Source organism: Anguilla rostrata, chromosome 12 (genome assembly GCF_018555375.3).
Source record: "Anguilla rostrata isolate EN2019 chromosome 12, ASM1855537v3, whole genome shotgun sequence".
NCBI classification, from domain to species: Eukaryota; Metazoa; Chordata; class Actinopteri; order Anguilliformes; family Anguillidae; genus Anguilla; species Anguilla rostrata.
The window spans coordinates 14997888-15023833 of NC_057944.1; the positions used below are offsets into that span (position 1 = coordinate 14997888).

General features: G+C 44.0%; 1 protein-coding gene across 14 annotated transcripts in view; it reads left to right on the forward strand.

Annotated features, from left to right (window-relative positions):
- Positions 1–25946, forward strand: part of grik4 (glutamate receptor, ionotropic, kainate 4) — a 201893-nt gene that overhangs the window by 153148 nt on the left and 22799 nt on the right. For all 14 annotated transcript variants that reach the window (XM_064301393.1, XM_064301394.1, XM_064301383.1 and 11 more), the window contains 6 exons: positions 746–911; positions 2742–2920; positions 7109–7162; positions 18945–19106; positions 20762–20914; positions 22330–22434. In XM_064301393.1, coding sequence (XP_064157463.1) covers positions 746–911; positions 2742–2920; positions 7109–7162; positions 18945–19106; positions 20762–20914; positions 22330–22434 — 819 coding nt within the window. The remainder of the gene's footprint in view (positions 1–745; positions 912–2741; positions 2921–7108; positions 7163–18944; positions 19107–20761; positions 20915–22329; positions 22435–25946) is intronic.

A 25946-nucleotide genomic window follows, 5' to 3' on the forward strand; every position in this document is an offset into this window, starting at 1 on the left:
GCTGTCCCTTGTTCCTAATGCACTGTAGCATGCTCCATTTGAAATTTACCTTTGTGGTGGCAGCAGCAGCTGAGCACTAGTAACAATCACACCTGCCCACGAGGCTACTATCAGTGTGTGCATTAGGCGCTTATTTGTGCTGCTAGTTTCATGCGGTAACTCAGGAAAATCGGTGCTCTTAAATCATGGCATTTATTGGCTTGCAGTGTGTATGTGGCAGCCTTGGCTCTGAACTGTTCTGGAGTAAAATTTTGGCGTTCGTATTAAAAATAAATATTTTGTTTAATATAAATATATTTTTAAATACCTTAGGATATCACTAGTACTGCCTTGGTTTGGTGCATATCTAAGCAGAAGCGCTGCTAAAACACTGCTCCATATACCTGCAGCACAGGTATATGGAGCAGTGCTGTAGCACAGGTGTCACCACCAGATGGTCAGCTGCTGCATTCCTGCCTGCTCTCTCTGCTCCCTAATGACAGCAGGTTCCCGTTGAAGGCAAGAGTTTCCAATGGTACATGACAGTGCAGAAAATCCCATTACCATAGCGCTGTCCTTCGCCCCCCTTCACAGGGAGAGAGATACTCTGTTGATGAAAGCAATAGGAATATTTCAACTTCGATGGGTAAAACTTTTAATGATAAGAATCCAGAGATGAATATCTGGTGAGTTTGTAGAACCAGTTGCGTCCTTTCAGACAAGGCTTTGAACAGGACAGAGGTCAGCCCTTTCTCTTTCCCTCCAGGTGCCCTATGTAAGGGTTGCCCCTGAGGATATCCTGAAGGTGCAGTTCCCCCGCTTCACCACCCTAAACCTGCGGCCCACCAACACGGACGTCAGCCTGGCCGTCGCTGGCCTCCTCAGCTTCTTCAACAGCACCACTGCTTGCCTCATCTGTGCTCAGGCTGACTGTGAGTCCACCCTCCACCTGCCCTGCCCCAGCACCTGTGCCATACCTACACCACACGAGCCACACCTGTACCTGTTCACCTAACTCACTTGTACCTGCATCACACCTGGATGATACCTACACAGAGAACATACACCACACATATACTGCAACTTTCTTGCCTTGTACCTGCACCACGTATACAGCACCCACACACACCCAACTAAACACATTGGCATGCAAACTGTGCACACCAACACAACCAACTATACACATATATTCAAATACTCACATATCTAATTGTACATACACATACCAAACCTTGTAGGCTCATGTATGAATTTACCTATGCATAAACTGGGCATGTTTGCACACCTGACTGTATGCACCCTAACATAAATGCACAGTACCTCACCTTCATATGGCCTTGTATTTAGCCTCCTTATTTACAAAATATTTATGTGTGATTAATTCTACTATAAAAAGATGCAGAGATGATGGTTTTGGAAGACGTGTAATAAGAATGTATATTTTGTTTCTGTGTATACTTTCATGTGTGCATGTGTGTGTGTGCGTGTGCATGTGGATGTGTAAAGTAGACGTATGCAGTTATTAATCAGATGAATGCACCTATGTATCACTCTGGGTAGGAGCATATGCTAATTGAATGTAATGTAATGCAGAGACCCTAATAACAGGCTGGTACTGTAGGCACAGCATGTAGACGACTCCGCAAACAGACACCTCGGCAGCCAAAGCAGCGTTGGGCCAGGGCAGTTATGGGGTCATAGCGATTGGTCTGTCATGTGACCCTTTCAGCGAGAGGCTGTAAAATCCCCCCCGCTGGCCCTCAGCTGGGGACTCATTAATCACACATTCTCCTGACGGGTTAGCGGCGCGGCGCGATTCATGAATATTTCTGAGCGCTGGCAGGAGGGAGACCGGTCCGAAAGGATGCCATTAATCTCTCAGCTGGCCATGTGTCCCCTTCTGCCCTCTCAGCTCTTACACAAAAAAAACCCCCAAGCCAGCCTTGCCAAGTAGAGCGGCGGTGTCAAGGTATAGTACGAATCAACTTAGCATGTTTTAGCTTAGCACAGGTTATAAGCAGGACCTCACGGAACGGCTTCCTGTGAATAACTATTGGACGGCTTCATTCCTTTCACTCGCCTAGTCACAACACACAGGCTGTCCATTTCATTACTGGAGATATCCAGCTGACTTGTGCTGATGGATATTTATATGGGTTGCACATGGGCTGACATCATTAGCATAATTGTCATTGACAAATATTCCGTTGTAGTGACAGTGACGGCATGCAAGAGGCACGCAGCAATTCTCTGTCTTCAGAGCGTGCTCTTTGATAAATCCACCCCAGGGGCATTGCCGCAGTGCTTTGGTGCGAAACGATGGTTTTAATGCCTTTGATCACAGTTTTAGCCTTTAGGAAAAAAACGGTAGTTTTAGATGGTATCTTATCAAGATTGTAAGCTCACATTCAGCTCACAATTAGTAAAACACACAAATCTGAAAGTGACAATTCATGCTGGGGCTTTTTTAACCATAAGTGTGTGTGTGTGCGTGTGTGTGTGTGTGTGTGTGTGAGAGTGTGAGTGTGAGTGTGTGTGCGTGCGCGTGCGTGCGTGTGTAAACCTGTGTGTCTAGTTGGTAGGAAACAGGTGGCTAAAGGAATAAAGGGGTTTTTAGTTAAACCAGCATTGATACTAACAGTCTGTTTTTTGTGGGGGCTTTTAGTAATTTACCATCATCTTGAATGTTTAGTGGTGAAAGACAAGCTCCCAGCCACCAACAAAAGCCTCACACCTCTCACTGATGTGTAATCTGATCAAAGGCCTGCTAAACCTGGAGAGGCTGCTGCGCCAGTTCCTCATCTCCAAGGAAACGCTTTCGGTACGCATTCTGGACGACAGCCAGGACCCCACGCCGCTCCTCAAAGAGATTCGCGATGATAAGACTGCCACCATCATCGTGGACGCCAATGCCACCATGTCCCACATTATCTTAGAGAGGGTGAGTCTGTTTAAGTGTTTGAATTTATTCTTAATAACAGTTATATCTGAATTGACGTTGAAATTCCCGTAATTTTCCATTTGAGTTATACACTATGAACACTTTGCAGTGCAGCGAGTCGACACTACTGTTGGCTCTCAACACCGATGTGGCGTGGAACCATAAACTGGATAAAGGGGCAAATTTTTATAAAAACATCAAGTGGTATATTTGACATACAAATGGTTATCTCTGGTTTTCCTCAGTTTTTCTCAAAAAGTCAAATCTCAATTTTTAAACTTTGGAACGTTGTGCAAGAGCATGTTATATGGTAGCATGAGGGTTCACATGCAATAAAAAAAAAATTGTTAACCACTAATAATAAATTAAGCAAAGATGAATTGGAACAGGCACAAAGTCTCCTTTCCTTGACAGGAGACAGAGCATTAATGAACCGTTCTGTGCTTCTGTTGCCAAAACAAGCTGAACACTGCTGTCAACGCTGCTGTGAAGACGAGCAGCTAGAATGATGAAGATCAGACAAGTTCCCAGCACAGAGCTTCATCACAGCACCAGCAAAACCCTAGTGCACTGCCTAATGCGGCAAGGCACCTGCTATCCATCTCCAGTCCTGCCATTCCATTTGAAGTTGACAGAAGCACCACGGAGAAGCACACACTAGCATATGGCCTTGTCATAATTAAAACAACTCATTATTCCACAAACAGGCGCAATTAATGGGCCTATTACCAACGAGGTGACTTTGATCCAGAGCATTGTGGGAAGGCAGACAAAGGAGATCAGTTTGAGACCCTGCATCCCAGCACCCACCAGAAATTTTGTGTATTTTAAAGGAAAGTGAACCCTACTTCAGCTGCTCAGGGTCTCAGTGTGACTCATCCTTAGAACTCTGAGGGGGACTGTTATTTACTTCCTCCCTCGCAAGTCATTCACTTTTTCTTTTACTTATTCTGTCTTCTCTTCCCTTCCCTTTGTGTTCCGGCTTCCCCTCAATCTCAATCCTGATTTAATGAAAGAATGTGATGGCCGTCACAGGCCATTCCGTTGCTCTGGGGTTGCCATGGCAACTCCAAGTGATATGGTGACACTTCAGTCTTCCTGTCTATGAAAAATGTAGCTCCTCGTTTCCCCCTCTCTCCCCCCTCTCTCCTCTCTCCCCTTTCTCTACCTGTTTACTTTCCCTTTCACTCCTTGCCCAACCCTCTCTCCTCTCTCTGCTCACCCATTCTCTCTCCTCCTCCTTCTCCCCTCTCCCCGCTCCCTTCCCTCTTCTTTCTCCCCTCTCCCCGCTCCCTTCTCTCTGTTCCTCCCCTCTCTCCTCCCCCTTTGTTTCTGTGGCTGTCTGATTAGCGAGGGCTCTTTTCTCTGCTGTGGCACAGCGGGTGGTTGGCCTGTCCTGCCATACACCGTGGAGTGCTTGCCACTGCTCCTGCACTAATAAGAGGATTCAATTACATGATCCAATTCAGTGTGATTTTGATGTGGTTTCAGAACTCCAGCTGCCAGTGCAACACCTCAAACAGCTTAATCGTTTGAGAGAAGAACAGCATGACAATTAATGTACCATTCTGTTACCAAAAATGTATTCAGAAATATTCACACACTGTGTTTCTCAGATGAAATAACTGAGTTGAGGAGCTGCTGGGTGGCTCATTCTGCCAAGGCACCACACTGTGGTGAATGGATGAGCTCATCGGTCTCTCATTGAATCCAGACCATGCCTGTGGCCGGTACCTCCATGGGGCGATGTATAAATCGTGATTGCATCACCCAGGGTATGGAAGCGTATGGTCAATCAGACGCCCGTGGACTGCATGTCAAAGCCACATATGACAGGCCTTCTCCGGCTCCACTCTGTGCGGGTTTGGCTGTAGTCTGCAGCATGACAAAAGTAGGCTGGACATGTTTCGGAGGAGAACCACGGATTGGTTTGCGCATCAACGTGGCTGTGATGGGTACAAGGTGTAAACCTGATCTCTCACAGAGCACTTCTCCACTGGCCTGCTGTCAGTTTGTTCAGGTGTGTGTTAGGAACACAGGAATGGTAATAGGTAGGTGTGTGCAGGTGTGTGTTAGGAACACAGGAGTGGTAATAGGTAGGTGTGTGCAGGTGTGTGTTAAGAACACAGGAGTGGTAATAGGTAGGTGTGTGCAGGTGTGTATTAGGAACACAGGAGTGGTAATAGGTAGGTGTGTGCAGGTGTGTGTTAAGAACACAGGAGTGGTAATAGGTAGGTGTGTGCAGGTGTGTGTTAGGAACACAGGAGTGGTAATAGGTAGGTGTGTGCAGGTGTGTGTTAGGAACACAGGAGTGGTAATTGGTAGGTGTGTGCAGGTGTGTGTTAAGAACACAGGAGTGGTAATAGGTAGGTGTGCGCAGGTGTGTGTTAGGAACACAGGAGTGGTAATAGGTAGGTGTGTGCAGGTGTGTGTTAGGAACACAGGAGTGGTAATAGGTAGGTGTATGCAGGTGTGTGTTAGGAACACAGGAGTGGTAATAGGTAGGTGTGTGCAGGTGTGTGTTAGGAACACAGGAGTGGTAATAGGTAGGTGTGTGCAGGTGTGTGTTAGGAACACAGGAGTTGTAATAGGTGGGTGTGTGCAGGTATGTGTTAGGAGCACAGGAGCGATTGCACGTGTGTGTTAGGAACACCAGTGGAATGGCAAGTGTGTGTGCAGGTGAGTGTTAGGAGCACAGATGGAATGGAGGCAGCTGCTGATTGCAGGATGCCAACATGCCAGCGTCTTTGTGCTCTCCTGTTTCCTGAAAATAGCTGTAGTGAACAGCTGTAACTGTAGTAGAATACAGTTGGAAGTATCGATGTAGCTATTGAATTGAGTCAAATAAAAGCATTGCTGTGCATAATTAATGAGGTAACAGTAAATTCTTAATTTCCTCAAACAAGCCCATTTGAAATAAATGTGTAATCGAACTACATGTGGAAGCTAATTACTGGCATTGCTATCAACTTAATGTGTATTAGCCATTTGGAGTTCTGCAGCCGGCAAGCAGCAGCAGGGTAATTACGTTGCTCCCATTTCAATTAATCTTTTATTTAATTTTTTCTCATTTCCATATGAATAACTGTAATGTGAAGGAAAAACGTGAAATTTATGTGCATAACTCAGTAAAGGACACCATTTTGAACAACTCGGTCAGGACACATGCATGCAGCCAGTGAGAACAACAAACATGCGGAGAGAGAGAGAGAGGGAGAGGGAGAGGGAGAGGGAAGAGAGAGAGAGAGGGAGAGAGAGAGGAGAGAGGAGAGAGGAGAGGGAGAGGCAGAGGAGAGGGAGAGAGAGGGAGAGGGAGAGGGAGAGAGGAGAGGAGGGGAGAGGAAGGAGAGAGAGAGGGAGAGAGGAGAGAGGAGAGAGAGAGAGAGAGAGAGAGAGAGAGAGAGAGAGAGAGAGAGAGAGAGAGAGAGAGAGAGAGAGAGAGAGAGAGAGAGAGAGAGAGAGAGAGAGAGAGAGAGAGAGAGAGAGAGAGAGAGAGAGAGAGAGAGAGAGAGCACTCACAATAGTGAAACAGGAGGCAAAACACATTTACCTTCTGACTATCCAGACAATTCACAATCCACCACTGTGTGGTGGTCCATGTGGTGGTCAGTACCATGCATCAGTATCCCTGTGATTTCAACTAATGATTCATTGCCTTGGTAACCTTTGTGTGCATCACATGAATTTTAATTTTTTTCATTTAAGACTGACCTCCAATTATTTCAGGTGACCCAATCTTGAAATAAAAGTGATTTATTGAGAATCACTCAAAGGTAATGCGATGTGTGTTTTTTAACCTCCTACTTCTCATTTCCAGGCATGCCTGCTGATTTTACTGTGAAGACAATAACTTCCTCTTCCTTGAGTACTGTCCTATGCATAATACACAATCTCCTCTGTTTGTGTAGTCTGTGGGCAAATGGGACGTCCTTGACTGTAATTTAATGAAAGTTTTAAGCCACATGCAGATCACGTAAGGAGAGAAACTTCTGCAAGCTTAACCCTTGTATTCCTCCAGAAGTGGAACTTTCTGTTTGAGCTGCTTTCTGTGAGTGTAATCAGCCTTGGAGTCTGTTCTGCAGTTCAGAGCTGTCTGAGCCAGGCTCGGACTGTGTGATCACAGGGATGACCTCTGACCCTTTCTCCTCCTCTCCCTCTCTCCTCTCCCTATCTCTCTCTGTCTCTCAGGCATCTGAGTTGGGGATGCTCTCTATTTACTACACCTACATATTCACATCTCTGGTAAGAAAGCCTGACATGCTGTTCCCTAATGGATATTAATGATGCTGGTTACACTTTGCGCTAATGGTCCTGTTGAAATGACTCATATGCGGGGTGATTTATGATTCATTAATGAGGTGCTGAAAACACACTTCCCTCCTGCCCGGTAGATCCTGTCTTATGCGCAAGTAAGATTTACAATTTAACAAAATGCGGCGATTGAAAATGCACCGCTCATGTTGCCGAGAGACTGTGCTTAAGGATCCCTGAGATGAAAGCTTAAAAATAGGCGCGCGCAGCATTCATACAGGACAGCAGCCAGCCGCGTTTCAGAGAGCTCTGCATGTACCCCTGCAGCGGCAGAGCTGCTCATTACTACAGTAATACTCTCAGCGTCTCACCTGTTTCAGGAGCAATATCGCCTCTAAATTGGGACTGAAGGCACAGGGCTTTCCCCTCCTGATGAAATATTTTCATTCTCAGCTAACGTCCCTCCAGAGTGGCTATCGCTGACCTACAGTTAGACACACGGGGAAACGAGGACAGTCTGGCAGCTCATAAACCTTCAATTTTTGTTGTTTGAAAACACAAAAAGTTTATTGGAACTGACAGGTGTAAAGCAGTTGGTGTATGAAAGGTTACTGTGAGCCTATGGGAGGTAAATGTAGCTGTGCTGGACCAGAATGAAACTAGACTGTTGTTTGGACTGTGAAACCAAAATTCTATATAAAATCATTTTTTAATTCTTTAACTTATGATGGGGGTCCCCAGGTTGGCGTTGAGCCTGGGTGGGGGTCCCTGGATCAGAAAAGGTTGAAGACCCCTGCTCTGCACTGTGCAACTGAACAGTTACTCTTCACTGTGACACCCCTACGGTGTGAGACCCCTCAGTTGACCCCACTAAAAGATGTTGGTCTGTGTTATTCTTCCAATGCTTCAGGGTGGTTTTGATATTATACTGTACATGTTATTGAGTGTAAATGGCAAAGTACTGAATGTCTGTCTCATAGGTCTGAATATATGTCACACAGTGCTGAATATGTATCACACACTGAATGTATATCACATTGCATTAGATGATTGCTTCATCTTCAGGACATTTTGATCTGCCAAACCCTAATTAGATATATTGAATCAAAGTAGTCCAGTTGAATTATCACAATTGTAACCAAGAGAAAAGAAAAGCAATTTCCCCTAATTGCAGTGGGGTAGTTTTCTCTGTGTGATAAACAGATAAAGGGACTGTTTTTCTCTGATGTGTATCTCTACCCCAAGCCCTGTATTCAGGGGCTGTTCAAAATGCATCAGAAGAATGAGTGTGTGTGTGATTCTGCATGCGTGTGTGTGTGTGTCTGTGTGTGTGTGCACTTGTGTGTGTTTGTGTGTGTCTGTGTGCCTGCAAGCATGTCTGTGTGTGTGTGTGTGTTTGCGTGTGTGTGCATGCGCGCACGTGTGCGTGTGGTGGGAGGGGACAGAGAGAGATGCGCCTTTAAGGCATGTGTTTAGTCATGGGGGTATGGGATACTGTCATGATGGATTGTGCTTTGCTGTCATCAGGCCTTAGGACTTGACCTTGATGAACTCATTTGATGACACTGGTCTGGTTTTATTGCTGTGCGTGTGGAATATATGAAATGAGGCAATGCAAATATAATTCGGCAAGGTCTGCTACAGATCTGAGAAACACATCATTCACTGGTAACGGCTTCACAAGGCACTCACGGAAATACCTTTCTCTTCCACTGCATCCGTTATGATAAAACAAAATTCAGTGAAGCCCTTCACAAGATTTTTATTGACGTTAATGTTGTTTTGTTCAGGCTCGGAGCACAAACTAACAGATATGGCAAACCTTTGAATGGGGTGAATGGGCTTGAATATCTGTACCGTGCACTAATAAAATGGTTGATGGATATTTTTGTTTGTTTATAACAGCTGAATTTCACCTACATATGGCCATGTCTTCATACACAGTCAGCATGGGTTCTGTTCTTTTAAGAGCGCTTTTGTAACGAAAGCTGCGCATTCAGTTTAGCTAAGTATCTTCGTTTTTATCATTTGCACCATTTCATTTCATACACTTCTGACTAAAGTTCTGATCAAGCAAAACACTTTGCTTGTGAACTAGGTGCTATGTGAACTCATTTTTCATTCAGTCTTCATTCTGCTCATCTGAAAACATGTATTTAAGAATGTTACTGTGGAGGTGTTTCAATGAATGTCACTGAGCAATATTTAAATTGGTTGTCTGACGGTTTTCAGCACAATTGCTATTGATGAATATTGTGCATTCACAAGAATGTGTGTGTGAGCAAGGACAACGGTAATTCTACATCATTAGCTGCTACAAATGAGCTTTGGTAAATCTACCCTTAGGAATACTGGTAATTAGAGTGGAGGCGGAGAAATGATCCTGCCACTTTTCAAAATGTGAGAGTGTTACTAAAGAAACAGCAATAATCACCTAGGTTATAAACCAGTTACTCACCCCCTACACCACATAACTACCCTGAGCCGCAAAACTAGCCGCACCCTTCAAAAGCAGGCACTCACACACTTTCTCTCTTACGCACACACACATACACGCACACACAAATATACAAACACGCTGAGCGATGAAGGGGGTGCATTTTTATTCCTTCATTGATGCATCTGTGGGGCTAATCTCCTCGTGGAGCGTGGTGATGAATGACCTCCCCCCCCCCCCCCCCCCCGCGCTTCTCATTCGTCTTCCGGAATCTTCTCCAGTCGCCTGCTGTGATTTACACGTTCTGTATGAATGTGATTTTTTTTTGTCACCACCTCTGCATCCTTCCTGCGGTTTGTTCTGCAGGCGTTTTGGTTTTGTATTTCGCCGTTCGCGCTTGGGCGCGCTCATTGGCGATATTGGGCTGATATACTGGCAAGGCCTTGCTCTCCCCCCCCCCCCCCTCCTGCCAGGCAATCACCCACAGAAGAGGGTTCAGCACTGACTCCTCCTACTGAATGGCAATGTAGTGTTCCTGGGGGTCCCCGTGTAGCTGAGTAAATTACTTGCATCTATTTTCCTCGGTGCTCACCTGCAGTAATGATCTGTCCTGATTTGCCTCTTCTGCATAAACAGTACATGGCCCCCTCCCAGCCAGAAATCTGTTTGCTTTGCCCCGGGAAGGGCTTGTTGCTATAGCTCTGGTTAGGATTGACCCATGCTTGAGAATGATATTAGGGGCTTCAGCACTGGTGATGTCCAGTTAGAAGAGAGGGGAGTCGGGTGATATAGCCGCTAAGGACCAACCGCCCAGGAACAGTGTGACTCATTAGGTAAACAGATCATGTACTTCATATCGTGCTTATTTTCCATCCTGCTCACCCCTACCTCTGCCCCCACCCCACCGTAGCCTTCCTCGTTCAAGGCTTTAAGTCCCTTCCTTTCCCTCCGTTTGGGCTCTCTTTATTTTGGAATCATGGCTCTAATGTGAGCACCCCTCCCTGTCTCTCTCCCTTCGTCTCTCTCCCCCGCCCTCCCTACCTCCCGGTCTCTCCCTGGCTTTTACTGTCTGTTTCTGTGGAGGATTCAGAGGCTCTGCCTGTCACACTGACAGCACAGGAAATCCTGTCAATTAGAGCTGCGGGAAGACACGGCGTTCAGCACTGCTTATTTCACCTTTACGCTTTTGAAGCACGCTAAGGCTGCTCTTACCTGTACGTGATCGTGGTTACTATTGTGATTTCCTAGCGAAAAGTAATTCCTTAATTTCAGTGTCTTAAAATCTGGGACAGGAAAATTAAATCCATGCGAGAGGAAAAAATAAGTCTGGATTTACACCAAAGCCCTGCGAGTTTATCCCCTTAAGTTCAGACGTAGGCAGAGAGTTTGCTCCTATTAGAGGAACAAGGTCTCACAGCAACCCCTGCTGTGCCTCTCATATTTATTAATATTAATATTATTATTATAATTATAATTATTATTATTATTATTGTTGTTGTTTTTGTGTCCTGAAAACACATGAATGTAGTTTTAAAAATGCAGTTTGTCTTTTTTGGTCCTTTTTTGGTCGTGTGGAACACCACCCATATGCGACAGAGCTGTGATACCAACGCTGTGGGGGGGCACATAGCGTGCTGTGTAAGCAAACCCTGCCCGCGTGGGAGATGTCACAGTGATCTGTGATCATACCCATAATGCACGGCTGATTAAAGAAATGAAAGCAGGTGTGCGGTTCTCTATCCTGGTCCTGCGGGGGGGCCCTAATGTCATTTGAAGGTGAGAGGAAAGGAGGACTGGGGGCAGTGTTCATCAGTTTGAGCCGCGGTGGGACGGGCTGCCACATCGCCGCCATGGCTCGTCGCTCTTCGCTCCGCCCGCTGACAGTCCGCACTGTTTGTTTGCCGTCCTCGTGTTTCATTTCCTCCCCTTGCTTTTATCATCCCTCCTGTCAGACCTCGCTTCTCTTGCATATTCCCACCCCCGCCAGCTGCATCGTGCTTTACTGCCACGTGCTCAGATGGAGGCCTGGCCGTGACTGAGAGGCTGGGCCCCTACTCACACGCACATACACACACACACACAGACACACACACACACACACATACAGACACACTCACACACATACACACACACACACACACACACACACATACAGACACACTCACGCACATACACACACACACACACACACATACAGACACACACACACACACACACACACTCACACACACTCACGCACATACACACACACAAATGCACAAACACGCATCCATGCGCACATGCACAAACACACACACACACACATAGGCACACACACATACACGCACGTAGACACACTCACACACATACGCACATACACACACACACACACATACACACACGCAGACACACACACACACATACGCACACACACAAATGCACACTCACGCACATACACACACACACTCACGCACACACACACACACACTCACGCACATACACACACACAAATGCACACGCGCGCATGCATACATGCACAAACACGCATCCATGCGCACATGCACAAACACACATACACACATAGGCACACGCACGCACACACATAAGTACACGCCCGTACACACATGCATGCACACATACACACACACAGTAAAATTTTCAATGTAAATTCAAATGTAACACTTAAATATGAAGCCAATATGTATGTCAGTTATTTGCCTGAATAGAATAAACGTGCAGTGCATGGCCAAAGGCAATAACTGCATCTATTTATCGGAGTAAAAACCTACGATTCTATACTTTCATTATATTTTCATCCCCTGATCCGTCTGTACAGATTTGCTCAGTCTTTGATTCATAACACATGGTCACAGACTGTGACTTATAACCCATCTATTTACTTGCAGTCTGACTCACACACCACAAATTTACTCTGTCTCTAACTCATAACCCACAAATTTACTCACAGTCATTGACAAATAGCCCATTGACTTGCTAACAGTCTCAGCCTCGTTATCACGGTCAGTGTCTCATAGTCATAGCCTAGCTTTATTCTCTCTGACCACACACACACACACACACACACACCATCAGAGTCTCAATAGGCAGCACAAATGCTGGTGTGTCAGATGAGCTCAGCTGGAACCAGCTGTAGTACAGAAATAGGGTGCCTGTCCATAAATACTGCAGCGGGAAGGACAGTGGAGGTTTTCTTCACCGAGTCTGTTCGATCCTGTGTGGTGCACTAAACACATTATGTACACAAACACTGAAATATTGAACAGCTATTCAATAATTCCCACAGCTCTGAAGTTCCAGGGTGCACATATACAAAATTAATTTGCAGCACATTGGTACAGCTCAGATTAGTGCTACAAGCTGAGAGTCCTGAGGTGTTGCAGTAAAAATGGTTGCTTTTTAAGTAAATACGATCTGTAATACAGTTTAATTTCAAAGATTAAGCCTACCAACTCTGTGATGACCTTCAGTTCCACTATAAGACACAGCTAAGTAGCTCATCCTGCTAATGCACTGCGTTCACAGCTATGTGAACTAACGATTTTCATTATACTTTCATAAAGGAATGCCGTTTTAAAATGTAATATGTTTGGCAGACGGCCTGGGTTCGAATCCTCACTGAACCCGTCCCGACTGAAGCAAGACACTCCCCGGAGTGGAGCATAGTGGCCAATAACATCACCCAGGAAGGGAGAGTTTCAGTCAGCAGAGCTGTCCCCGGTTCACCCTTGTCACACGAGAGTGACTCCTTTAGTGGATGAGGCACCTGTAGTCTGCCTGAACCTGTGATGCATTAAGTGTGCTCTGATACAGTAACCGTGAAATCCATGCTATCACATGCAATGGCCCACTTATCCCCCACTATCAGCTCACTTACTCTCGTCTGACAACAGGCCCAACCGTCTCAATGATCCTGGCTGCAGAAACAGGAAACGGGCCTTCATATTTTAACCATGATTAACCGTATGCATGCATGCCGTGTAGTGCTTTATTCAGAGGGGGTTACTGCATAATCATTTCCTAAAAGGCTGCTGCACAGCGTGGCTTCTGAAGCCTTTTATTCTGCGTTTGTGCGTCTCAGTCTGCGTTCCCCGGGGACCGGAGCCACTGTAATGATGGTACCACTTTAAGTCCTCTGAAAGTATAAATTATTTCGCTGAATTTATGGGGCGTGTGGTGTACTGCAAGTCTACGGTGCACAGGGGAAAAGGCGTAATATTTATTTCATGAAGAGTATATTACTGTTGTGCATGTGAGTAATAATCTAATGAATTATGTATATAAAATGGGTTGTTTATCCTCTGAACCCAAGTGTGATTGATTTGTGTTCCAACATCAGAAATTAAAATAAAAGTAGAATGTAAAATGACAATATCTTGTTGGATGTCAGCTAGAATCAACATGTCTGCCTGTTAGTGGGGAAGTTTAGTCACTTTTTAATTTGGTAGAAAATGGATAGAAAAGAACAGGTTGCTGTCAGAGATTACAGACCCTTGCCTCTGATTTATGATTCACCTATTTAGTGGGTAGATAAATGTTGTAATATATATATTTAATCTTTCATGGATCCAGTAAATACACTACATAAAGTATGTGGACACCTGACATCCAACACCTCATCCAAAATGATGGGTATTAATATGGAGTTGGTCCACCCTTTGCTGCTATAACAACCTCCACTCTTATGGGAAGGCTTTATACTAGATGTTGGAGCATTGCTGCGGGGTTTTGCTTCCATTCAGCCAATAGAGCATTAGTGACGCTGATTTGGCCTGGCTCACAGTTGACTTTCCAGTTTATCCCAAAGGTGTTGGATGGGGTTGAGGTCAGCGCTCGGTACAGGAAAGGGCCTTCCCCAAACTGTTGGGGAAGCACAGAATTGTCTAGAATGTGATTGTGTACTGTAGCTTTAAGATTTGCCTTCACTGGAACTAAGGGTCCTAGCTAAAAAGCATGAAAAACAGCCCCAGACTGAGGGGTGTCCAAATACCTTTGGTCATATAGTGTATGTCTGAGGGACCTTATGTCTAGGAGATGCACAAATAAAATGCATCACCTTTCAAACATTTTAGCTTAACATCATTGTTCGCTTCTTTTAGTTTTGAGCTACAGCAACATACATCAATTTATTTAGCTAGCTTGCTAAATGGATTAATACTGGCCAGCCTAATCTTTGACAGAAAGCCATCATGCTTTGTTCTCATTGGGATCTGCAGCAGGTACACCATATGCTGCTATTCCTCCCTCTGCAGTTTATCTGCAGATTATGCAGTTTATCAAAGACAACATAGACAAAGTAAAAAAAAGAAAAAAACAACCTATTTTCCACAGGTCTACATGCTGCTGTTCTGCATAATTGCACACAGGCCAATGTTAAACAGAGGTGCTGTAACTATTCTTATCAGCCAGCAATTATATGTAGGTTCCTGTTTTATACAGGTCACTCTTTTACACACATAACTGATTTTTAGGTCACATTTACTGTTTCCTGTAGGCATGACTCAGCTGAAATCCTGCAATTGAACAAAATAGTATTCTATTATTTTGCTCCAATTTTCCACAAAAGCAGTAATTAAAAGGCTTCAGAACTCTTCAGTACTGTACTGGGGTTGTTGCCTTATGTTGGGCTGCTATATAATTTAAAACTGCTCTAGTTGGCTCTGAAATACACTATTTAAAGTAAACTGTTTTTTTTTTTAATTATTTGAGATCCTAGTATTGCATAAATTAACTTGTGAATTTATGCTAAAGGAATAATTTCATTTATGTGACAGTATTTTGTTTTGAAATTTTGGAACAAATAATCAAATTTACAATGTACTAATATCATGAACATTTAAAATTTCAGAATTCAGAATAGAACAGTTTCTGTCCGAATTTGAGAGCATCCTAACTGACCTCCTCTTTGGGTGCTGTCAAATGTGACCGTTCCCTGCCACAGCTGGGGAGGCCTACAGGATGTCTGTCGGCAGGGCTGATCAGTAATCAGCTCAGGTGCTGCCCGTTGCCTTTAAGCTTGCTATAAAGGCACACGCCCCCTCCCCCTCCCCTTTGTGCCTGGGGAGAGAGGCCTTCTGGGACACTGCTGCTGTGTGTTGTGTGTTCTCCAGCCCTCTAGACCAGGAGTCTGAAACTCCAGTCCTAGAGGGCTGCAGTCTCTGCTGCTTTTTGTGGTTTCTTTTCAATCAGTGGCCTTTAGGCCTTGCTGATAAGGTACACAGGCTTTAGCCAGTTGACTACCTAAATTAAGCACTTAAATGCAGGAACACATCAAAAAGCAGCAGACACCGCAGCCCTCCAGGATTTCAGTTTGTGATCTCTGCTCTAGTCTCACTGAAAGCTTATCTTCTCTGCCACTGCCAGAGGACATGCTTTGTTGTTGTTTTTTTGGGGGGGGGGGTTTTTAGCACCCAGACTTGGGATATTTGTTTCCGTGACTGTTTTTTGTTTTTCTTGGATTCAGAGAAATGAAATAGCCTAAGGCCATTTCTAGAATCCACTAGTTTTCTAGTTCAGTCGCTGCCACCCACGGTGGTTCCACCTGACACTGTGCCACAGGAGTGTCAGGTCTTTCAGGTAGAGGGCTTTACACGTCTCCCGTATGATGCATCTGACCAGGAACCCAATCTGGTCCGGGTATAAAACTCAAACTAGTCTCTCAGGTAGGGGATGGGTCCCTTAGAATTGCCACAGGCCGCTGGCATGTTCAGTTACAGCTGAGGGGTCTGAGATGACCCGGGAGGATTCCACCGCTGCTTGTTTTATTTTGCTAAAGAAAACTTTTGTGATCGCATTGAACTTCCTCCTCATTTTATCTGAACTCAGCTACACCATATTCATGGGAATAATGTGTGTAATGCTTGTTTCTGCCTGTCAGCCTGTCACAATCAACGGCTGGCTGGCTCCATTGACACAGCCTATGTAGGTGAGGTTAACAGAGTGGTAAATGAAATCAATACGAAACCATTTTTCATTGAACAAATTAGCTGAGGGAGAACAAAAGGAGCGAAAGCCAGCAGGTCACTCGTCTGTATGGAGTAGTTCTATGATCGTTGTTAACAAGGACAGAAAAAATTGGGTAACCTAAACAGCAGCCTGTAATATTTTCAAACTTTTGTTTATATATATTTTTGATGGCCTGCTCTCTTAATTTGACTGCCTCGCCTTTGATAACTTTAGTCTAATTCTTTTGTCACTTGCCTGCTGCTTTTTAGTTAATTAAATATTTTAAAAAATAAAGGAAGAGTTTTCGATTATTCAAAAACTCCTATTCAAATGTTTAAAATTTGGGCTCAGTTATTTGTAGACTATGTGGGCCTACTCAAGTTAAGCATTAAATTATTTGTCAGCACATGGCCTACTGCATTTCTTTCTTAGGTTGGGTTGCACCGGATCTGGCCCTGGCCAAATTTATATGGAACAGGTCTAGTTACTCTCGAGTCTGTTCAAAGTGTAGACCTAGTTATCTCAAGTCTGTTTGGGTTGGGTTCAGGTTATCAGCAGGTCTGAAGTGAACACTTGCATAGATGCAGCAATGGTTTGACTCAAAAAAAAAGTGAAGCATTGTTTGAGCAAGTTGATTTTCAGCTCATGATGGCCAGCACCTAAATTCACCAAATTTAAAATTAGAAACAAAGGCTCTTACCCATTTACTGAAGAAAAAAAACACACAAGTGCAGACAGTGGGCACTGGTGATTGTCATCTCTCTCAGGGTGTGTAAAACAGGCATATTAAAAAAGCATTACCTTGGCCTGTTTTTGAACTGCAGCTGATAGGGTGAAGGCCCTGCCTCTGGGCCCTGGGCCCCAGGGTGGTTTAAACCACATTCAGGACCCGTGCCAGGAGTGTAAAGCCCCTGGCAGGGTCAGGGTAGCTCACAGCCCGGGAGCATGCAGTCTTTCTCTGGGGAGCTCATTATTCCACCGTCCCTGCTAATGCTGCAAATACCGCATCCAGCTGTGTTTACGTCCAGCAGTCACTGCTGTGATTCGCTGGAGTGGGCCGCTGCACCTCCATGCGCTGTCCTGCAGTGTGGCAGGCTCCACTCTCTTGGATCACTGAGTAGCAAGGAGCCTAAATATAGACCCACTTTCACACTTGCTAAATGGTTTTAGAAGCTACATGTTTTAATGTATTGTGCATGAAAAAGTGTGTTTGTGTGTATGCAGCGTTTTGTGTTTGTGTGTATGCAGATTTAAGTATGCGCACACAGATGTGTCTGTGTACAACCTGCTGTTGTGTGTGTGTGTTTGTGTGAGAGAGATAGAAAGAATCAGAGAGAGCAAGACAGAGAGAGCCGGTTGATGTTAGGTGACCTGTTTGATGTGTTTGACTGCGGGCACCCTTTCCTTTTCTTTAATGATCTATTAAGCTTCACTTACAGACTAATTACAGAAATAGGCTCCATCTGGGATAGTGTGTGGATACAGTTCATAGCAAGAAAAATCACCGCGCTCACCCGTTTTCATTTGTTTGATGCGTTGAAACCAGTGAAATATCGTCAATTGAAAAGAAATTGGTTCGCACTCCAAAAAAGGCTACAAATCTTCAAAAAATGTCATTATTTATTTTTTTATTAGTTTTCGTCAATGCAGAATCATGCACAAACGTTTTGGCATGTTGCCTTCACACTAAGAAGGCAACATGCCAAAACATTTGTGCATGATTCTGCATTGAAGAAAACGAATCAAAAAATAAATAATTACTTTCTTTTTTAAGCTTTGTAGCCATTTTTTGAGTGCTAACCAATTTCTTTTCAATAGTGTGTGGATACACAATGACTATTAAACTATTAAGAGTGTTAGAGTGGTCAGCACAGTGCAATTCACGTTCTGCAGGGCAGTAAGGGGAGTGCTAAAAGACTACAGTGCAGAGCTGTCAGTACGAAGTGGTCAATATACTGCATTGTGGTGATGTAACGCTGTTATTCTGAATGTGGTGATTTTAGTAACACTGTTGTCCTGAGTGCATATATATCAGTAACACTGTTGTTCTGAATGTGATGGTTTCAGTCACACTGATTTTGACTGTGATAAAATTCTCATTTTGTATCAACACAGCTCTCTGAAAATCATTTTTAAATGAGTGTTGAGAGGAGAAAACTGCCAGCTTTGATTTTCAGTCTGTGGTATAGAATATAAACTACAGCATCAGTTCACTTCCTGTCTCCATACTCCAATGTTCTGACAACTTCATGTTATTCTTCATTTTAGGTTGTGGTTTTCCAAATGGACATTTTTTCAAATTCATTTTGATGTGTCTGTAACTTTGAGTAGAATATAACCTCTTAGATGTAGTCCTTACTCTGATACTGATGTGCTGACTCCTCCCCTTTGTAGGAGTTCTCCCTGCTGCGATTGGACGATGTGGCCGACCAGCATGTCAACATTGTTGGTTTTTCTGTCTTCAACCGCACACACCCCTTCTTCCAGGACTTTCTACTCAGTCTCAACCGGTCCTGGCAGGAGAACTGTGACCACGCCCCCTTTGCTGGGGCACCGGTGAGTTGACCATCAGAACCGTCTAAGCCCAGCTATGATGGTCGCTCAAGCATTGAACAATGCTGGCTATCCCTACCAACTGTATTCCCCCATATCCCTGAGTAAAGTGAAGCCAATTATGTGCCTCCCCTGTGGGGCTGCTGGCCACCGTCGGCACTGGTTCAAGTCTGATTTGATCTGAGACCGTAGTGCTCACTCAAGCGAGGTTGAAACAGGTGCAAGTGAATTCAGAAGAGAGGATTACCCAATCAGAGAGAGGCTGGTCCGGTGAGATGATGCTGTGGTCGAGTGAGTGACCTCAGATTGGTCTTTCGTTTTGCTGAAGCTCCACTCCACATAATGTTACAGTGCAAAAATTAGAGCCAGAGAGATGACATCAGGAGGTCCCAGATTGAGAACATGTTTGAGGTTGAGGAAACACGTTGGACATGTTCGCTGCCTTCCCCATATTTAACACTGTGCCACTGTACTCCTCACAGCCAATTACAGCTTTCTTCCACTGTATATAATGCACTGTAATGTCTATGCATTTGCAGTCATTATTACTGTTCAGATCCATGGCTATAGATGGTTTTACACTCTTATCTAACTGAAATTCATGGGCAATAGAGAGATGGGCTTTGCCAAATGGGTCAAATGCCCGAGTCACCTGACATGTTTTTTGTGCACTGACTGGCAGTAAGTGGCAAATCATGAATGCCATTCATTGAATTTTTTCATTGTAATGAAGTCTTTAATGGAGAATTTGAAAAATCAATATGAGATGCTTATGAGGGCCATCTGTGTCTCTCAAATGGCCTTTCCCTCTAATGAGGTCATCCCTGAATTAAAGGATGTTTTGAGAGGCATTTATAAGAGAGAAAATCTCTGCTTTGACCCTGACAGGAACTTGCTGAATAGTTGCCAAAAAAAGAAAACAATGTGCTTTTCTCTGGTGTATTTAAAGTTGAACAAACCAGCAAAGGAAGATAAGTAATAGGCCATTATGTATGATTGTATGGCTATAAAGCAGAATTATAAAGGAGCAGCCATAGTGAATGGGTATGGTCTACTTTAGTCAATTAAAATAGCCTTATAAAAGTACATTTGGCTGGCGTTGATGTTTCACCCTGTTGGTACTACATGGTCCCACGCTGTGCTGTGTCCCTGTGAGCTTATAATTACTGTCAATGTTACTTTCTCACTTTTACACATTTGGATGACCTTTTGAGTTATAGCTTGGAATCGTAAACACAAATAAAGGTTCATAGCCCCATGTCTGTAATACTCAGGGGCAAGGATCTCTGGTTGGAACCAATTATGTCTTTATTATGTGTTTTATAATCTATTCTATCCTGTTATACAAGCCCAGTGGGAAATCATCTTTGTTCTAATTAAATTCAGTTAATCATGTTGAATATCTGCGACATATGCCCTGATTTTTTGAGGACTATCTTCAACGTGGCCTCCAGTTCAGCTTTCCGCACCAAAACTCTCCCCGCTGTGTTTAGTGGAGTCTGACCCCAACCCCCCCTCCCCCTCCCCCTCTTCCCATCAACTACTCAATGCTTTAGTTATCTAACAGGATACTCGGCCACTGCTAATAAGCTAACGTGCGTACAGCTAGTCTAATGGGACGTGTCTGTGAGTGACGTAGCCCCGCTCCCTCCCCTCAGCTCTCCTCCGCCCTGCTGTACGACGCGGTTCACACGGTGGTTGCCGCCGTGCAGGAGCTGAACCGCAGCCAGAACGTGGGAGCCACGCAGCTCTCCTGCAAGTCCTCCAAGATCTGGGAGCACGGAACCAGCCTGATGAATTACCTGAGGATGGTAAGTGTTCCGGCTCTCTACGCCCGTAACCATGGTTACCGTTGCTTCGCCCTGGTCCTCAAGACTGTCGGAAAGTGTTCCCGTGGTACTCGAAAAATCCTTGAAAACTCTTGAAGATATTTGCATCTTGGAAGGTTCTGGAACATTTGTGGAAAGTGGTCAAATACCTTTACAGGAAGTGAAACCAATCCATCCTGTTCAGTAACGCACCTGCTTGGTATCATTTAGTATCAAATTGTGCAATATCAGTGTGTTGATAGTGCTAACTAATTGGAAGGCACACTGGTTTGGGCATTAATTCTACGATGATACGTGTGTACCTTTGTAGGCGCAAAATATTTTTACGGTATGTGTAAAATGTATGTATAATTCATAAACATAGCCTCACAGCCCAAATTAACCCTGTGTTTACCAACATAATCATGAATTAATAACGTTAATAAAAACTTATGAAGTATCGTAATAAATCTAAACCTAATTGGAGTCCTGGTCAGTGGTATAAAGGGTTATTCATGAATCCGCAATCCGTGTTTCCACTGTGATACATTCTGATAGAATCCTGTTAGAGCTTATTCTCATTCAAGACCATCATTTACTAGGTAATTTTCTTTTTTTTTTGTTGTACTATCATGAAAGCCTGTATTTCCACCAGCCACTACACTCTAATCTCGTCATTAACATGATTCATAAAATTAAACCACAATGGTAAAAACAGCATGTGTATCAATTTGAAAATGTCTGCTTTTATACAGCGGGATTTAAGGGTGGTTGATTATTTGCAGTGTTCTTACTTTGATTTGCATCGCTTAAGAACAGAAATGGGAAATGTTTTTTTTTTCTTACGAGACGTTATGACATTGAACGCTAAAATTATAATTTGTAATTAAGTCGCTATGGAACACTCTAAAATAGAGGCTCTACTTATTTTCCTGAATAATTTGAAAGAGATTGCAAGCACCACTTCTCTTAATAAGATTGGTTCCATGGTTTAGAATTTTAGTTTTATTTCAATCTCCTTGTTTTGTTTGCGACAGTCAGCACTTGATATGGATCCTACCCTAATATCAAGAATGGTCTTATATCATTCAATGGTTGTTGGAGTCTGCTTAATGTTCCATGAAGAGTCAAGCATTGATGAACTAACACTGCGGTAATAATTTGGATACTGTCTTTTGAATAAACACTTTTGTTGTGTAACTATTGATTCCCATATGCAACTCACTGCTTTTATGAATAACCCAGCATTTAAGTTAATATCAAAGAGGTTTTCGTGAAACTGTTGCGCAGTATTTGCATAGTGTTCACATGTACAGTGACACAGCGATATGGAGGACCACACCCTGCTTGTGAAACTGTTCCCAGATTGCCCACAGGGGGGAATGTCCTAATGGCATGTGTTTGTGTCTCTTGGATAGGTAGAATTGGAAGGTCTAACCGGGCACATTGAATTCAACAGCAAAGGCCAGCGTTCCAACTACGCCTTGAGGATCATGCAGAACACCAGAGAGGGGCTAAGGCAGGTAAAGTAACAGACTAAGTCAGCAGTAACACACTTTGTACAATAACACCTAAAAGCAGGAGCACACTGCCTACAATAACGCACTCTTAAAAGCAGGAACTCTGTGTATAGTGCGTACACTTAAAAGAAGGCTCTACAATAGTGCACTTCTAAAAGCAGGAACACACTATCTACAATAATGCTCTCTTACGTAAAAGCAGGGACACACTGCCTACAATAACGCACTCTTACGTAAAAGCAGGAACACACTGCCTACAATAACGCACTTCTAAGGGCAGGAACACCCGCTATATTGCACATACCCCCTATCGCAGTATCACAATCCTAACTACAAAAATGCAGAAGGTAAGGCCAGCCATGTGGTTGATGCCTGCAGTGTGTGCCTTTTCTGTCCAATGGGGCCTTCAGTCTTGGATATCTGCTCAATGTCTTAAGAAAAACATCCCAATCTCCCATCTCCCTTACCTTCATTTGCCCTTCCTTTGCCTCTCTCTCCCTGCTGTCTGGCACAGTGTCTCAGTCCACAAAACACTTCATCTGCAGAATTAAATATTAAAGAGCTTGCTGAAGACGGTGCAATTATGGAGGAAAGCAAAGGTAAATGAAAAACAATAAAGAAAAGGCAAAAGGGACATTTTAGACTTTTATTGGATTGACTGTAACTTCGCCTGCAGCCAAACAGCATCACTGCTCATCTCCCCCCAAGGCAATGACAAGCTTCCTGTATGATATATAAACCTGCTGTGGACTGCGGATGTGGTGCGAGAGACAGTATGGTGAAACCGTGTTGCATTATGTTTAATTCATATGTTGTTTTCATATGTAATCTCAGCACAATGCTGACAGGCTTTAACACATGGCCCCGATCACAGCATTGCTATGCCACTACTTCTATAAGCTTACATACGTTTACTCGCACATATGTGTGGCCATGCACACAGACACACACACACACACACACAGACAGACAGACAGATGCACAAACTGCAGGTACACATAAACACCTGGGTTGCAGTCTTTGGTTCGTGTGTGTTTGTTGACAGATACACTCTGTTGTATAACTGACTGAATGTTATAGAATGACTCCTCAGAACCTATTTAAATGGGAAAATAACTTTTCCCATTTAAAACGTCTGCCAGGTCTTCACATACCAGAGAACCAGCAGTCCTATTATAATGTCCTGTTATTGCAGCCCTGCCAGGAACCTGCCCCAAAGATAGTCCTCAGTAGTATATGAATCAACCCCCTCTTCACATTCACTTCTTATACTTTTCTTCCATTACAAATGTCTTCCTATTGGACTGTCTGTCTGCTTTCCCCAAAACTCTTCCCGTGATCGAATACCATGACGTGGTTGTGCGTCCAGATGCATTTTTTCCACTGCACTGGCTCCATTTCTGTTTGCTAGTCTGTGTTTGTTACAGCAGTCTGCTCCTCTTTATCACAGCGAGTTTGAGAATTCTATCATATTTTGCGCTCAATTGGATACCCCCCCCCTCCCCCCTGCAACAGGGTTGACAGTTTAGAAAGTCTGCCCTGATTCTCTCTGTGAGAGCCGTTTTTACCGGTGCCCGGATCACATGGCAGTGAGTAATCGGACAGGGCCTCAGTTTAGGGTGAAACATTATTCCCGTCTCAGTCTACGCGAGTTGGAGTGCCTGTTCTTTCTTTTTTTTTTCACCTTGCATGGCTTTTTAAAGTAGCTTCTGTCTAGTGCTAAGAGAAAGTGATTGTGTATCTGTGATAAAAACAACTGTGAGAAACGGGCATTTTTCAGTAATCTTCTCACAGTATTGTCTGTTATAATTAGGTTTCTGATTCTGTGTATTCAGGTTAGGAGCTAAGCCATGGTGGCATGGTTCTCTTATACAGTGTCAGCAGTTTGCCTTCACTGGCAACCCTGACATCCTTAGAGTTCCATTATTTTACTCAATGGCACGGCCTTATTTCACTTAGACCTGGAAGCAGCTCTGGGGTTAAACAGACAGAGCTCTGTTCCTTTATGGCAGAGCAGCTGATGCATGGTTGAGTCCTTTTCTTGTGACCATGAAGTGTCTTTCTTGACTCTGGAAATCATCTCCCACTGGTCCCTGTTATAGTGAGATCTGTTGTGACACTACCTGCCTAAAGCTGTTTCGAAGGCTTTGGGTGTGCTGCACGCACGCTTATCCATTACTTCAAGGATAATGGTGCCATCAGAACATGGATTGGCATGTTAATTGGAACATGAGATCTGTCTCCTGGCTCTCTGACTACAACTCCCAGCTCTCTCTGCTGCAGGCAGTCTCTTGAGTTCTTCACTACAGCTCCCAGAATGGCTTTCAGCACCTCTGTCTTCACATTGCACTCACATGCAGACATGAATATAATCATTCCATATTTTGTGTTCTCTTCCTTCAGGCTACCCTTCATTTACCTCAGTACCCAATTAAAATCTAATTAAAGACATCAATTGCTTGTAATTATCTATAACTCGTACTTATAAGAAGGATGTGCTTGTAATTCGGACGGATAATTATTTCCCATTACATGCGCTGCTGCTCATTTTACACAGCCAAACACAGAAAGTGCTGTGTGTGTGTGTGTGTGTGGTTGTGTGAGGCAGCAGAGAAAGACCAGGCAAGCTGCTTTGATGGTTCTCTCAGGAGAATCTCCGATTCCAGGAATCCCCTGGGCTCTCAGGAGTTCTGTGTTGAAAGAGTGTTGGTAAATTTGAAGCCCTGATTAACTTCTGCATGCTTTGCCTCCCAGACTTGCACTGCTCTGAATGGAGACAAACAGTATGAGTTTGAGAGGTAAAGTAATTCTCGTAGGGTTTCTACCTCTCTGCAAACGCATACACGGCTTCTGTGATGTGATCCACTTGAAATATGCTCAGCACTTCAACAAACCTGTCACGTATCCCTGCAACAAACCTGTCACCTATGCATGCAGCAATTTTGTCACCTAAACCTGCAAATCACCCTGTCACCTATACATGCAACAGTCCTATAACCTATACCTGAAACAGTCCTGTCACCTTTAACTGGAATGAGGTCATATTCAGTGCCAGGATGTGCACTATGACAATGCTGACCGTGGCTGGCAGCCTAGGAAGAGTAAAGTTCCTTTGTGTGCTCAGGGTGTATCTCCAGTGAGATGTCCATTCTGGTGTACACATAACACCATGATTCATACACTGGTGTACACTGTAACCCCATGAAATACACACTGGTGTATGCTGTAACACCGTGATACACACTGGTGTGCGTGGTAACGCTGTGATATACACACTGGTGTGTACAGTACCATGGTGATAAACACACTGGCTTGTGCTGTACCACCCTGATCTACACACTTGTATGCGCAGTAGCACTGATATACACACTGGCCTGCACTATAATGCAGTGTCTCAAGTGTAGTGGAGACAGAGGAATGTAGTTTCCTTGAGAAAGCACCATGTAATTGAGTGAATGAAAGCAGTGTGTTTAAATTAAAAGGCTGAACCTGGGTCAATGAAAGCAATGTGTTTA